This window comes from Vitis vinifera, chromosome 4 (genome assembly GCF_030704535.1).
Source record: "Vitis vinifera cultivar Pinot Noir 40024 chromosome 4, ASM3070453v1".
NCBI classification, from domain to species: domain Eukaryota; kingdom Viridiplantae; phylum Streptophyta; class Magnoliopsida; order Vitales; family Vitaceae; genus Vitis; species Vitis vinifera.
Genome location: NC_081808.1, coordinates 17,271,889 through 17,286,761, shown reverse-complemented (window position 1 = coordinate 17,286,761; position 14,873 = coordinate 17,271,889). Strand labels below are relative to the sequence as shown.

At 38.3% G+C, this 14,873-nt stretch overlaps 1 protein-coding gene across 2 annotated transcripts in view; it reads left to right on the top strand.

Moving 5' to 3' along the window:
- The window catches only part of LOC104879150 (uncharacterized), a 40,838-nt gene that overhangs the window by 511 nt on the left and 25,454 nt on the right, over positions 1–14,873 (top strand). For both annotated transcript variants that reach the window (XM_010650975.3, XM_010650974.3), the window contains exons 2-3: positions 1,200–1,471; positions 14,696–14,797. In XM_010650975.3, the coding sequence (XP_010649277.1) occupies positions 1,289–1,471; positions 14,696–14,797 (285 nt within the window). In that variant the 5' untranslated portion in view covers positions 1,200–1,288. The remainder of the gene's footprint in view (positions 1–1,199; positions 1,472–14,695; positions 14,798–14,873) is intronic.

The window sequence follows — 14,873 nt, the reverse complement described above, 5'->3', positions numbered from 1 at the left end:
GGTGGGTGTTGTGAGTGGTGAACGAATGTGGGTGTAATATTTTTTGGATAAAAATGAAATTGGATTATTGGATAGAGCATGATAGTTTTCGCCATTTTTGAGTTGATGAATTTCGAGGCAAATTTCTTAATGAATGTCAATTAGGGACAGGTTGAAAATACGATGAATTACAATTGTAGTTTACTGTTTGTTTTCCTAAAGAATACGGAGAAAAAGAAGGAAATACAGCAATGCTTGTGTTTAGGCTCATTATTTGTTATTATTATTATTATTTTTTGTTTTTGTGTGTATTTTTATTTTATTTTATGTTTTTGTTCTGGAATTTCAGAATAATGAGTTACCTAAGCTGAAAAAATTTTAATTTCTTTTCTTAGCAGCCAAAGAGAAGACCTGAGTGAGTGTTCTGAGTGGGGAATAAATGTGGGTCCAATAATGTTGTGGATGAAAATGAGGTTGAGTTATTGAATAGGGTTGAAAATATTGCATGAGTATGGTTGTTGCATTATAAATCCAATGAATGTGAATGTGATCACATTCATATTTCATGAGTTCATATAGTGAGGAAAAAATTGCATAAACATGTATTGCATTATGCACGTGATCACGCTTGATGGCCAATTTGTTGATATGAACCATAGAGAGGTTGCAAATGCACATGAATTTGTCCCTGAAAAATGGTCAGGTATGACCGGGAATTCATCAAGGCACATTAATTGAATAGGTGACCTGGTCATTTCTCTGATATTTCATGAGTTCCAAGTGAGAAATGCCTTTGTTTATATCATTTTCACATTTAAATGTGGGTCTTGGAAAGTCTTAGTGGTCCCTCAACATTTGGCTCTAAAATGCAGCTGTTCTGTATTTAATTCATATGGATGGTTTATAGTGAAAATGTCTTTGTGATTGGTGGAGCACCTTGTGCACGATCACATTTTCACTGAGTTTTCTTTTTAAACTATAATAGAAGTCTAAATGAAAAGCTATAATGAGCAGAACTTTGAAATTTGATTTGGATGAATTCAAACTACTAACATGTCTTTGGGAATGTGAAGTAACTTTGATATTGCTTACCATGCGTTAATGTGCTTTTATGGTTTTACCCAATCAATTTGTCTTCAATTTCTTTTTCAAGTCCTGTCATTGTTTTCCTGCCCTGAACTATCTTTTGACTAATGCCCAGAGAGTTTCAATGCTTGCAGATATGTTTTGTTTGATGAATGAACTGTACTCTGGTGCCACAAGGTTCTAGACCTCAGTATAGTGACAGGAATTCTGCTTGAAAGCTTAAATGTCTGGCAGTAAAGTGTTTTTAACATACAAGAGAAAGCGAGCTTCATCTAGTCTTAACCATGGAAGTGGGTGTCCTAATTCAGCTTCTGAATGGCCAATTGGTACTTGTTCAACTGGACCAAAAAAACATAACGAACTGAGCAATGAGTGCATATCAGAAAATCAGAAAATAGATCCAGAGGTGAGATTATATAAACTTGAATCATGTAGGCCTTGTTTATTTTTCTTGCGTGACCCTTTTTTTTTGTTGATGTGACACATGACTTATTTTAAATTTTTGATGATTTTTTAATGGCTTCTTTGGTGCTCTAGACCAAGACCAGTGTTTTAAAAGACTATTTGAGGCTAACGCCTCGAGGAGCCTTGAGGCTATGGCCTCAATTAGTGTAATTGAGGCTTAAACCTCACCTTATCAAAGCTTAGCCTCAAGGTTGTTGAAGCCTAAGCCTCAAATATCCAAAGGGTTTTTGGCCTTTGCAGGCTTTTGGTATATATTTTATAAAATAATTAAGTATCAATATTCAGTAAGTTTTAGTGGGTTCTATCATCTATGCTTTTATGAACTTTTGATATAGATTTCATGAATTTTGTATTGGATCCCTACTTGGTGTAACTTTTTACAAAATAAGGGCTTGGTTGACTTCCAATTAATCTTTTAAATGGAAGGAAAAAAGAGAGATTGAAAAGAATAATGGAATTGGTGACTGTCTTAATGGTTGATCTCATATAAAATCTAATTATTGATAGATAAACAAATATACTATTGCAATTGGTGGACAAAGAAGAAAGATGGATGGATATTAACACCAATGGACAATATAATATAACAATTGGATATGATTATATTCCTTGGAAGATCCTATTAGTGATAGTAATAGTAATGTTGAGAACTATTTGATAAACTCCTGAGTGAGCTAATTTTTTTTTATTTTTTTTATTTTTTTAGAGAAAAAGGAACTTAATTAGAAACTATTAACAATGGAAAATAATAAATTTTATCATTTTGAAGTTATATCTTTTTTATTATTCAATTTTCTTATGCTTTATGAGTAACTTTTTATTTTTTTGATTTTTTTTATTATCTATTTGTTTAAGTTGAGGCTTACGCCTCATTCTGTCTTGAACGTCTTGCCTCATTTAGGCAAAATGCCTCAAGATTGCCTTTAGCCTTTTAAAACATTGACCAAGACCAAGCCAAGTTCTTGATGTAGTGTCTAACATTGTAGACTTTAGCAAAGATTTTAGGGGAAGATATGGTAACAAAGTAAGAGAGTTTCTTTTTTTCCATTTTGTTCATATTACAACTATGGAGACTTTAGCAAGAACTTGGCTTGCTACCAAGTTCTTTGTTTGGGAATGGATTTTCCTTTTTAATTATCTTGAGATAGGTAAAGAGAAGAAGTCATTGTTCTAAGACATGGAAAGCTTATATTGCACTAATCTTTGAAAGGAGGGTGGTAAAGTTGGACTTGATAAAGTTGGACTTTATTAGTAACAACATGGGTCATCACATCCGTTAACTGATTTGCACTCTTGATGTAAGGAACCTTTATGATGCTAGAATCTAGGTTATCTTTGATGTAGTTCCTATCAAGTTCAATATGCTTTGTTTGATTGTGTTGTACCGAATTATTTATAATCTCAATAGCTGTCATGTTATCACAAAAGAGTACCATAGGTTTCTTAGGACAAAACTAGAGTTGAAATTCTTAGCCAAATAAGCTCCATAGTTGCATGATGAACTTCTTTGTATGCAGCTTTTGCACTAGACAATGAGACCACATTTTGTTTCTTACTCCTTGAGGTCACCAAATTTCCTCCTACAAATGACACATACCTTGAAGTAGGCTTTCTATCCAATATGGATCCAGCAAAGTCAGAGTCTATGTAGCTCTCAATATCTAGATGTCCATGTCTAGAGAACATAATGTGTTTGCTTGGAGAGGACTTCATATAGGCCAAGATAATATTTACTGCATTCATTTGTTTGTCACTCAAATTATGCATGAGTTGACTTACAATAGTAATTGCATATGATAAGTCAGGTCTAGTGTGGGTTAAATAGATTAATTTCCCCACTAGTCTCTAATGTCTTTCTTTGTTCGTTGGGATTTGATCAGGATAAATGGATAGGCTATGATTTATCTTAATGGGAGTATCTATAGGTTCGCAAGCAAAGTTATCGATTTCAGCTAAGAGATCTAATTTATATTTCCATTGTGAGAGAAAAAGTCCTTGCTTGGACCGAGACACCTTAATGCCCAAGAAGTATTTTAGAGCACCTAAGTCCTTCATTACATTCCTTAGCTAGATAGTTTCAAATCTTCTCTATTTTTGTAGAGTTACTACCTGTAACAATCATGTCATCAACATAAACAATAAGCAAAGTAATGTCATCACCATCTCTCTCATAGAACAAAGTGCGATCTGCCATAACTTGTTTAAAACCATACTCCTTTATTGAATAGCTCAACCTGCCAAACCATGCCCTTGGTGACTGCTTCAATCCATACAAAGCCTTTTTAAGTTTGCATACCTTGCCTCCTTTTGGTGTAAACCCCGAAGGGCGATCCATTTACACCTCATCTAATAGATTACAATGAAAAAAGGCATTCTTTACATCAAACTGTCTTAATGGCCAGTTTAGATTGACCACAAAAGAGAGTATGACTCTAACAACGTTCATCTTGGCCACAGGGGTAAAGGTCTCTTGATAGTCAATTCCTTAAGTTTGAGTGTAACCCTTAGCAACTAGTCTAGTTTTGTACCCATCAATTGTCTCATCTGACTTGTACTTGACTGAAAACATCCACTTACATCCCACTATCTTATTTTCTTGAGGGAGCTCGACCATCTCCCAAGTAGAGTGCTTTTGGAGAGCCTTCATTTCTTCTACCATAGCAGACTTTCACTTGGGATCTTTAAGGGCTTCCTGAAAAAGACTAAGAATAGACATAGAGGACAACTAAAGAGCAAAAGCAAGGTGGGTCTTAAATAGACAGTGATAAGAGACAAAATCAGAAATGGTATAGATAACATTAGAGGATGATTTTGAGAAACTCAACTTGTTAGGTTCTTTATGATTACAAAAAGGATATCTCCTACATTGATCACCAACTTGTGGATTCAAGGTAGCAGTTTTGGAAGTTAAAGGAGAAGGAACATGTACCTTAGGATCAGTATTGGAAGAGTCATCCGATGCCTTGGTAGTATCATTAAGAGGAGTATTAGAGCTTGAAAGGGGTATGACAATAGCATCTTTGTTCTTCCTTGTATAACCTTGTTGGAATAATCTGGTTGGTTTTTCATCCCTTCTTCCCTCAGATTCAAACTTAGCTGCCATAGGGTTGGGAACATCTAAAGACTCCCCCTTACCTAAATCAGTTGAATCCCTCTTGACTTGAAATCCATAACCTCTTCTCCTCTAACCATAACCTTTCCTTTTCCCTACTACTAATCTCCCCTTGAAGAGGAACCAAAGACACATTCCTAGAAAAATAAGACTCCCTTCATAAAATTGAACATTCCTAGAGACATAGTATTTGCCTATAAGAGGATGAAAGCATTGATAGCCCTTTTGGAAATTAAAGTAACCAAGAAAGATACATTTAAGAGCATGAGGATCAAGCTTATCCCTTTGATAAGAGTGTATATGAGCATTAGCATACACAACCAAAAACTTTAGGATAAAGGTTCAAAGTAGAAGGAATAGGGTGAAACTGTGATAACATTCGTAAAGGATTTTGATAATCAATGATACGAGCAGGCATTCGGTTGATGAGAAAGACAACAATCATGACACCCTCAACCCCTAGACGTTTTGGAACATGCATAATAAAGTATAAAGCTTGGGCACCTTTAGAATGTGGCGGTTTTTACGCTCTACTGTGCTGTTCTGCTGTGGCGCGTATGTACACGTCTGGTGGAGGATTTCATGTTCTTTGAATAAATCAGCAAGAGACTGATTCACAAACTCACAACCATTGTTGTAGTGAAAGACCTTAACCTGAGTATTAAATTGTGTGATAATCATTTTGGAAAATTGAGGAATTACATGTAGAACATCATTCTTAGACTTAAGCAAATATACCTAGCTCACCCTAGTATAGTCATCAATAAATAGAAAGTATTTATGACTTGAAGCAGGAGTAGAAAAGGATCCTAGGTATTTGTGAAAAAACAAGTGAAAGGAATTAGACTTATATTGAGATGCATTTTGAAAGGTACACGATGATTTTTAGCGTAAATGCGTTGTTCACACCTTAAACTAGAAATTAAAAATTTTTGCGACAACTGATGAAATAAACATTCCAAATAAGAAAATTTTGGGTGACCTAATTGGTAATACCATAAAAGAATTTTTTCTCTATCAAACGTCTCTTTTGCTACTTGAAAAATATGGTCAAATTCAAATTGTAACTCCCTTACCCCCTCCAAGTAGTAAAGACCTCCCCTCTCCTTACCAATGCTAGTTGTCATCTTCGTAAGATTGTCTTGAAACACACAGTTGATAGAATTGAAAGTAACATGATAATTAAGATGTTTGGTAATCTTGAAGAAAATTATTAGAGAGACTAGGCGCATAAGACAAAGGACATGGAGAGTGTGGGGGAAAGTGAGACATTTTGGACTCCTAAAATTGTTGTAGGAGTCCTATTAGCAACCTAAATAGACTTAACAGATGAAGGCATTAGAGAGTCGAATAAGGAAGAATGACTAGTCATATGATCAGTGACTCTTGAACCAATAACCCAAGGGTTAGAAGTAGTAGAAATAAAGGCCAAACCAGAATTACCTTCTTGAGAAGATAATCAAGAAACTTGAGAAACAAAAGCTAGAGGAGTAGCATTGGTAAGAGCAATTTGAGTTGATTTCTTGTTCTTCTTTTCAACTTGCTTAAGCTTGTACCACTCTAGATAACCGTGCTTCTTTCAGTGAATATGGTAACGAAATACTCACATTTGTTTTTGCAGACATGATATGATAATGAAGAGGATGAAAAAGAAAGAAAGAAGTGTAGGCTAGGCAGCAACGAAAATTCTCTACTTTTGTTCTAATACCAACTTAATAAATTGCTGAACAAATTTTTCATATGTCTCAAGGGTATTTATACAGGGTAGATGGGGCTATTTTAGGATAGTGAACTATATAGAATAATGGACAACTATATAGAATAATGGACAACTATACAAAATAATATATAGTTGTATAATTAATCACAGCTGTGAATAAATGCTGACTGTTGGCATATATTATCCTTGGTGAGGTGTTTGAAGAATGTTGTGCATGTGGCCATCTTGATAGGCAATACAGATGAATAATTTCTGTTGCAGCGCATTTCATACTCCCATGTCTAGCTCACAAATTCCATTTTTGAGTTGGGATGGTCCACCTACTTCTTATGGGAAGATTTGATTGGAAGTTACATTAAAGGACTCTTCTGATGATGTTATCCTAGAGATTTGGAGAAGAGGAGCTGGGATTCCTAAATAAATTAGCGTTAGGAATGATGCTTGTTCAAGGCTTATCTAGCCTTCCAGGTTAGCATGAACATCAAATACCATCAGCTTAAGAGGATAAATCTGGCCTTGATAGATTCCCTTAATGATCCAAGCCAATCCACCTATCATCCGCAACTACAATGAGATATTCTCACCGTATTGCTTTTGAATCCTTATCTTGACAAAGGAGGAGGCTCTAGATGAGGTTTTTTGGACTATGCTGTTTTACCTTTTTAATATACTTAGTCATGAGGATTTTAGTCCACAAAGGTTCAGACTCCTCAAGGATCTTCTGCCTAAGTTTTGATGGCATTGTGATGTTACAATTCCTGGACTTTGAAGCTCAATGCCTCCATTTTTCTTGAGAATGCAGGTTTTCTCCCAGTTAACCAAAGGGAAATTTCCTTTTTACTTTCTTCAGTGTCATTCCACAAAAACTTCTGTTCTTTGTCCAGTCTCTTACAAGTTTGTTGAGGCAGGGAGATTGTTTGAATGTTGCCTTGACAGATTAAACAAGGGTAACTCTATGTGTGTGTTTTGTAGCTCCCATCTTGCTAGTTTGCGATTGTTCTTATTAATCACCGAGTAAAATGTTCTTCTTCTTCTCTTTGGAATGAAATAAAAAATATCCAAGGCTCTTCCCCAAGTTCTTGGTGGTGGGAATGTCACATTAACTGTTGGTTTTTCTTGCTTACCTTCTAAATGTTTAAGGGAAAAGGAAACCTTGGAGTTCTTAAGAATATCCTTTCAAGTGCTAGCCAAAGTATGCACAAAATGTGATCAGACAATCTTTGACTGCACTAGCGCAGGGAGGAGATGCCATAGGAAGAATGAGATTGTTTGGCAAGGTCCTTGACCAGGTCACTGCTTTGGAGATTTTTTGGGACTGGGTGGCTAGGAAGCTAATGATGAAGGTGATTGCTTGGTTCTAAAATGAGCTAATTTATGTTTGAGTGTGGTGTCATTTCTGTTGTTGATAATAGGATGGCTCACAACAGATTAATTTTAACTTTTCCTTTTATGTTGTTGCAATTGATCGATTTTGTCTTTTTCCTTTTCCTTCTTCCCGTATGGATCCAATTCCTTTTGTTGATAAATTCTGTCTTTTATGCAAAAAGATCCTTTTCAAAAGGAAATCCATAAGAGCAATAGGCTGTAAGAGCAATAGGCTGCTTCCAGAGGCCTTAAAAAATAAACTATGGCCTCCAATCTTTCTATAGGTGAATTCTTCATTCATTTTCCAAGTGAGTGTGAGGGGAGAGTGCTCTATCTAAGCCCATAAATAGCACTAAAGAGGACAGAGCTTCCTCAGTCTAAGGATTAGAGAAACAAGGGAATTTTATTTACAGTTTGATTTTGAATAAGCTGGGAGTAGGATGTTTGGTTGTGAAATCATTATTCATGAGCATGTAAAAACTTGTATTTTTCGTAGTAAACATCTAAGAAATCAATAATTGGGACAAGGCTTTATTGAGTTGGCTGGTTGACAATGCTACCATTCTGGAGAACTCTTTGTACAGATTTCCGCTTTAATGGTTTTAATTTTTCGATCAGTACTCATCTCATCTCTATCTTTGCGTGTGTGTGTTTATTTAACTCTTCAATTTTTTGAATGTAGTTAAGCACTCTTTTTTGGAACTTTTACCACCAATTTCTTGGACTGTGAAAACAAGTTGACTTGAGGATTATGTTCATTTTGTTTTGCGGATAAATAGTGAATCTAGTTTTTTTCTGTTTTGGAGGTGGTGTCCCTGTTTTTTCCTTCACCAAATTTATTTTTAAGAAGAGTGACCTAGTTTCCTCCTAGCACATGAGATTTCTGTACTTGGGTCTTCCCTCAAATCACCTACAGCTCAACAATAACTTAAGCTTTGTGGTGAAAGATTTACTAACTTAAAATTGCTTAACCTTAGATGGAGCCTCTTGATCTACTTTCAATTTTGTTGATTGGTTGGGCTTTTTTTGATGTGAGAAAGGTGTTTTTTGTTACTCTTTATCTCGTTGCTGTTTTGGCACCTTTGCATACTCCCTGTGTATGTTGGTGCACCTCTTTTGATTAGACACTGTTAATAATAATCTTATTTGCTTATTAAAAAAAAACTGAAAATTGCTAACATTCTGTACCTGAAGCTATTCATATGAAGCTTTTCAAGGTAAATGTCTTGCAGTAGTCTAAAAATATTTTATAACTATGGGGATTGGTATGAATTTGTTGTAAATGAATCCCGAATTGAATGATTTTGAAAGTATTGTATAACATCTTAATATAGATCAATCCAAGCTCTGTTGCTTGAGCTTGATACACTTCTGGTCCAGTTGGCCCGTAAAATTCACTAGGATCTTCTTACGGCTAGATCCAATCTCCTGGTCCCTATGGAAAGGAAAAAGAATTTCATGTTGGGGAGTACTGCCTGATCATTTCTACTAATTTAAATCAAGGTTTTAAGTTTGGGACTGAATGAATATTGTTGAATATAATGTATGTATAGTATACTATCTTTCCTTGTTAATATAGGTCACATGTATGGTAGTTAGGACTCCTAGCCTTGTATATATATATCTCTCAATTGTAAGTAGAGATTACAATGAATGTGAATAAGGTTTTTCTCCTTTCTCTCTCTCTCTCTCAACATGGTATCAGAGCCAAGGAAGAAAACCTAATTCTTTCCTGTTTTCCGTATCATCAACTCCGGGAAACCTTCCGGTGACCGTGTTTCTTTCCGGTCACCTTCCCCATCTCCCAATACTTTCCGGTCAGTCGGATCGTCATTAGAAACCACTCACCGCTGGCAAATTTTCCGGCGAAATTTTCCGGCGAACTTTCCGGCAAAATTTTCCGGCGAACTTCCGGCGAAATTTCCCGGCGACGCGCCTCCTCCTCCAGCTTCGCCTGACGCCGATCAGCCTTCCCACCTCCCTGGTTCTCCCATCCGAGCCCTGCACGTACCTCTTTTGGGGATTTTTGTCTCCGTCGGCCCTCCAAACAGTCTTTCCGGCGAAGCTCCGACCACTTTTTCTCCACTCCAATCCCTGCACGTGCCTTGGGAAGTGTTCTTCTCCCTTTCTGGTGGTACCACACCGCGATCTGAGGCCGTCTCCCTTTTTCGGTGGTGCCATGCTGCAATCTGAAGCCGTATTAGGGCTCTCTTCGATCCAAACATACTTCATTCTTCAGATAAGTGGATATGGCTACTAAAGCTTCCATTTTTTCCTCTGTCATATCTGGATCTCCTATGATTACTTCGGAGAAATTAGTTGGGAGTGAAAATTATCTTTCCTGGTCTGCCTCTGTTGAACTTTGGTTTATGGGTCAAGGATATGAGGATCACTTGATTACACAGGAGACAGATATCCCTGAGGTCGACCGCGTACAGTGGAGGAAGATAGATGCACAGTTGTGTAGTGTATTATGGCAATCGGTTGATCCCCGAATTCTTCTTCATCTTCAGGCCTATAAAACTTGTTTTAAATTTTGGACTCAGGCCAAAGGATTATACACGAATGATATCCAGCGTCTTTATAAGGTGGCTTCTGCTATTGTCCATTTCAGCCAACAGGACTTGGATCTATCTACTTATATTGGCCAGATTGCCTCTCTTAAGGAGCAGTTCTTGACTGTGATGCCTCTTACTCCTGATGTTGGGGCTCAACAAACACAGCTTGACAAGTTCTTCATGGTCCTTACTCTTATCGGCCTTCGTCCGGATCTTGAGCCTATTCGTGATCAGATTCTTGGTAGTTCATCAGTTCCGTCCTTGGATGATGTGTTTGCTCGCCTCCTCCGTATCTCGTCCACTCAGACTTTGCCATCTGATAGCGCTTCAGATTCTTCTGTGTTAGTTTCTCAAACTACCTCTCGAGGAGGACGCAGTGGTACCCGAGGTAGAGGCCAACGTCCTCATTGCACCTATTGCAATAAACTTGGCCACACTCGCGATCGTTGCTATCAGTTACATGGAAGACCTCCTCGCACTGCCCATATGGCCCAGTCCTCTGATTCTCCGCTGCCTCAGCCTCCGAGCTCCTCCGCATCTCAGACATCTCAGGCTTCTATTGCCTCTGTTGCCCAGCCTGGTAATGCCTCTGCCTGCCTTACCCACACATCTTCTCTTGGACCCTGGATTCTAGATTCTGGAGCATCTGATCACCTATCTGGTAATAAGGATCTTTTCTCCTCTATTACTACTACCTCTGATTTACCTACTGTTACCTTAGCTAATGGTTCTCAAACTGTGGCTAAAGGTATTGGTTTGGCCCTTCCTTTGCCTTCTCTACCTCTCACTTCTGTCCTTTATACTCCTGAATGTCCTTTTAATCTTATTTCCATCAGCAAAATCACTCGTACTCTTAATTGCTCTATTACCTTTTCTGATAAATTTGTGACCTTGCAGGACCGGAGTACGGGGAAGACGATTGGCATAGGACGTGAGTCTCAAGGCCTCTATCACCTCACCTCAGATTCATCTCCTGCAGTTTGCATTTCCACTGATGCTCCTCTCCTCATTCACAATCGTCTGGGCCACCCTAGTCTCTCCAAGTTCCAGAAGATGGTTCCTCGTTTTTCCACTTTGTCGTCGCTTCCGTGTGAGTCATGTCAGCTTGGGAAACATACTCGTGTCTCGTTCCCAAAGCGTTTGAATAATCGGGCAAAGTCTCCTTTTGAGCTTGTCCACACTGATGTTTGGGGTCCTTGTCGGACTGCGTCTACTTTAGGATTTCAGTATTTTGTCACTTTCATTGATGACTATTCTCGATGTACTTGGTTATTCTTAATGAAAAATCGAGCTGAGTTATTCTCTATTTTCCAGAAATTTTATACTGAAATCCAAATCCAGTTCAATATTTCTATTCGTGTGTTACGCAGTGACAATGCCAGGGAATATTTTTCAGCCCAATTTACTTCGTTTATGTCTCATCATGGGATTCTTCATCAGTCTTCTTGTGCTCATACTCCTCAACAAAATGGGGTAGCTGAACGCAAGAATAGACATCTTGTTGAGACAGCTCGTACTCTCCTCCTCCATAATCATGTTCCTTTTCGTTTTTGGGGGGATGCTGTTCTTACCGCTTGTTATTTGATTAATCGTATGCCCTCCTCTGTCTTACACGATCAGATTCCTCACTCCCTTCTTTTCCCTGACCAACCACTTTATTTCCTTCCTCCTCGTGTCTTTGGTTGTACTTGCTTTGTTCATATTCTCACTCCTGGACAGGACAAGCTTTCCGCCAAAGCCATGAAGTGCCTCTTCTTGGGATATTCCAGACTTCAGAAGGGTTATCGTTGTTATTCCCTTGAGACTCATCGGTACTTTATCTCCGCTGATGTCACCTTCTTTGAGGACTCACCATTCTTTTCCACCACTTCTGAGTCTCTTCCTGTTTCTGAAGTCTTGCCCATTCCCATTGTCTCCCCACCTGATGCTATGCCCCCTCGACCACTTCAGGTTTATCATCGTCGCCCTCGTGTCGTTGCTCCTCTCCCTTTTCCTGAGGCACCTGCTGACTCACTCCCTATCCCTTCGGCTTCACCTGCCCCGGCTCTGCCTTCTCCTAATGACTTACCCATTGCTGTTCGGAAAGGTATTCGCTCTACTCGTAATCCTCATCCTATTTACAATTTTTTGAGTTATCATCGATTATCTTCACCCTATTCTGCTTTTGTTTCTGCTATATCCTCTGTTTCTCTTCCAAAGAGCACCCATGAAGCTCTTTCCCATCCAGGCTGGCGACAGGCAATGGTGGATGAAATGGCTGCTCTGCACTCTAATGGCACTTGGGATCTTGTTGTTTTACCCTCTGGTAAATCTACAGTTGGTTGTCGTTGGGTTTATGCAGTTAAGGTTGGTCCTGATGGTCAGGTTGATCGCCTTAAGGCCCGCTTAGTTGCTAAAGGCTATACTCAAGTTTATGGTTCTGATTATGGTGACACATTCTCCCCTGTTGCCAAGATTGCTTCTGTTCGCTTGCTTCTGTCCATGGCTGCTATGTGTTCTTGGCCTCTTTATCAGTTGGATATTAAAAATGCCTTCCTTCATGGTGATCTTGCTGAGGAAGTTTATATGGAGCAACCTCCTGGTTTTGTTGCTCAGGGGGAGTCTGGTTTAGTGTGCAGGTTACGCCGCTCTCTATATGGCTTGAAACAATCTCCTCGAGCATGGTTTAGCCGTTTTAGTTCTGTTGTTCAAGAGTTTGGCATGCTTCGCAGTACAGCAGACCATTCAGTTTTTTATCATCATAACTCCTTGGGGCAGTGTATTTATCTGGTTGTTTATGTGGACGACATCGTCATTACAGGCAGTGATCAGGATGGTATTCAGAAACTAAAGCAACATCTTTTTACCCACTTTCAGACCAAAGACTTGGGGAAACTCAAGTATTTCTTGGGAATTGAGATAGCTCGATCCAGTTCTGGTGTGGTCCTTTCCCAAAGGAAGTATGCTTTAGACATCCTGGAAGAAACCGGTATGTTAGACTGTAAACCGGTAGACACACCTATGGATCCGAATGTCAAACTTGTACCAGGACAGGGGGAGCCTTTAGGAGACCCCGGGAGATATCGACGGCTCGTAGGTAAATTGAACTATCTCACCATTACTCGTCCAGACATTTCTTTTCCTGTGAGTGTTGTTAGTCAATTCCTACAGTCACCATGTGATAGCCATTGGGATGCCGTAATCCGTATTCTTCGATATATCAAAAGTACACCAGGCCAAGGTGTATTGTACGAGAACAGAGGTCATACTCAAGTTGTTGGTTACACAGATGCAGATTGGGCTGGCTCACCCACAGATAGACGTTCCACTTCAGGGTACTGTGTTTTTATTGGAGGTAATCTAATATCTTGGAAGAGTAAGAAACAAGATGTAGTGGCCAGATCTAGCGCTGAAGCCGAGTATCGAGCTATGGCTTTGGCAACATGTGAACTCATATGGTTGAGACATCTTCTTCAGGAGTTGAGATTTGGAAAGGATGAACAGATGAAACTCATCTGTGATAACCAGGCCGCATTACATATTGCATCCAATCCAGTCTTTCATGAAAGGACCAAGCATATTGAAGTTGACTGTCATTTCATTAGAGAGAAGATCGCATCAGGATGTGTTGCTACAAGTTTTGTCAATTCAAATGATCAACTAGCAGACATCTTCACTAAATCTCTCAGAGGTCCTAGGATTAAATATATTTGTAATAAGCTTGGTGCATATGACGTATATGCTCCAGCTTGAGGGGGAGTGTTGAATATAATGTATGTATAGTATACTATCTTTCCTTGTTAATATAGGTCACATGTATGGTAGTTAGGACTCCTAGCCTTGTATATATATATCTCTCAATTGTAAGTAGAGATTACAATGAATGTGAATAAGGTTTTTCTCCTTTCTCTCTCTCTCTCTCAACAGATATTAAATAATTGTCAGTATCTGTGTCCGTTGGAGAAAAATCTTTCTTTAAGAATTTAGCAGTTTAATGGGTCTCTTTCAATGCAATGGGAACTTGAGCTTTGGTGCTCAATTTGACAGGGTTTCCAAGCATTCATTTTTCATAGGCTTTGGGAATTTTGCATAGGCAATTGGCTTTATTTTGTCTTTTATATGTGCATGCGACATGTACCCTTATCAGTTTTCTTGCCATGCTTTACATTCTGTATTTTGCTTTTCTTTTTGTCTAATTTAGCATTGGCATAAAATTGAGGTTACTTTAATCAGGCTCATCAAATATCAGCATTCAAATAAATGATTGAAATCCCTTTAAAAAAAGTTGATTGCAATCTTTTGTTGTTTTGATTATGAGTTTAACTTTTGTCAAGATGCATCTTCTGATTTTCTTTTTTGACAACTTCTACATGCCTGTAAAATTCCTAGTTATTTCCCCTATTTCTGCTCATTGTTCAACCTTACATGCAGATATGGCTTGAATGTGTTGTTTGTGGTGTTGGGGACAACACGCTGCAGTGTGATAGCTGTCTTCAATCAAATCATCTTCAATGCCTTAATTCCTCCCTCAAGGTACCCCAAATTTTAATAGAAGTGAAGAACATACTCTTTTTGGCATTTATATTTAGTTGATGATGTGATAATATGA